We start from the raw sequence: 1,051 nt of genomic DNA, 5'->3' as shown, positions 1-1,051 counted from the left end.
CTACCCAGGGGACAGCTTGAGGCTCTGTCTCAAAAAAAAAAAAAAAATTATACTGCTGGCTAGGTGCCCATATCTCTGTGGTTAGGGTGCCAGCCATGTGCACCAGGAGTGGTGGGTTCAAACCTGACCCAGGTCTGCTAAACAGGGTGCCTGTAGTCCTAGCTATTTGGGAGGCTGAGGCAAGAGAATTGTTTGAGCCAAAAGTTTGAAGTTGATGTGAGCCATGACGACATGGCACTCTATCCAGGGTGACAAAAGTGAGATTCTGTCTCAATTAAAAAAAAAAAAAATACAAAACTATACTATCAAAACATAAAAATTAGACTGTCATTTTTTTTTTTTTTTTGAGACAGAGTCTCACTATGTCATCCTTGGTAGAGTACTGTGGTGTCACAGCTTATAGTAACCTTCAACTCTTGGGCTTAAGTGATTCTCTTGCCTCAGCCTCCTAAGTAGCTGGGACTATAGGTGCCCGCCACAATATCCAGCTATTTTTGTTCCAGCTGTCACTGTTTAGCTGGCCCAGGCCGTGTTCAAACCTCCCAGTCTCGGTCTATGTGGCTGGCACTGTAACCACTGTGCTATGGGCGCTGGGCCTGGCTATTTTTTAGAGACAAGGTTTGGCTCTGGCTCAGGCTTGTCTTAAACCTGTGAGCTCAGGCAATCTATCCGCCTCGGCCTCCCAAGCTAGGATTACAGGTGTGAGCCACCGCGCCTGGATCATGCTTTAAATCTTCAATTAATATATTATTTTGATATGACTAAATACATCAGACAGAAAAGAAACCTATCATTTCTTTTACATCTATGGTCTCTGTGACTGAAAGAAACATTTTCAACCTTACAATTTAAATATTTGTCCTAAAATAATCTCTCTACCTCTTTGCTGATGTCCGCATTTTGGGGTTCAGCTTCTTTTAGTCGAACAATTTCTGCTGCAGGGGTTTCCTGGTTTGGCTTTATATCATTTTCTCTAACCACAGTGTCCAGTTCCTTAATGTTGTCCTCCCTCTTCCGAGTCTGCCCAACAAATAACACAGCATTTTAGATC

The 1,051-nt window shown here is 43.0% G+C and overlaps 1 protein-coding gene across 1 annotated transcript in view; it reads right to left on the bottom strand.

The window, feature by feature from the left end:
* Nucleotides 1-1,029, bottom strand: part of LOC100965309 (pleckstrin homology domain-containing family A member 5) — a gene marked incomplete at its 5' end in the record, with an annotated part of 14,344 nt that extends 13,315 nt beyond the window's left edge. Inside the window, one exon of the mRNA XM_012806752.2 lies at nt 880-1,029. Within this exon, the coding sequence (XP_012662206.1) occupies nt 880-1,029 (150 nt within the window). The remainder of the gene's footprint in view (nt 1-879) is intronic.
* Between the last annotated feature and the right edge of the window lie 22 nt (nt 1,030-1,051).

This window comes from Otolemur garnettii, unplaced genomic scaffold (genome assembly GCF_000181295.1).
Source record: "Otolemur garnettii isolate 467f Iridium unplaced genomic scaffold, OtoGar3 scaffold00057, whole genome shotgun sequence".
Taxonomy (NCBI): domain Eukaryota; kingdom Metazoa; phylum Chordata; class Mammalia; order Primates; family Galagidae; genus Otolemur; species Otolemur garnettii.
Note: the sequence above shows the minus strand (reverse complement) of the source record. Positions and strands in the feature narration are given on the sequence as shown.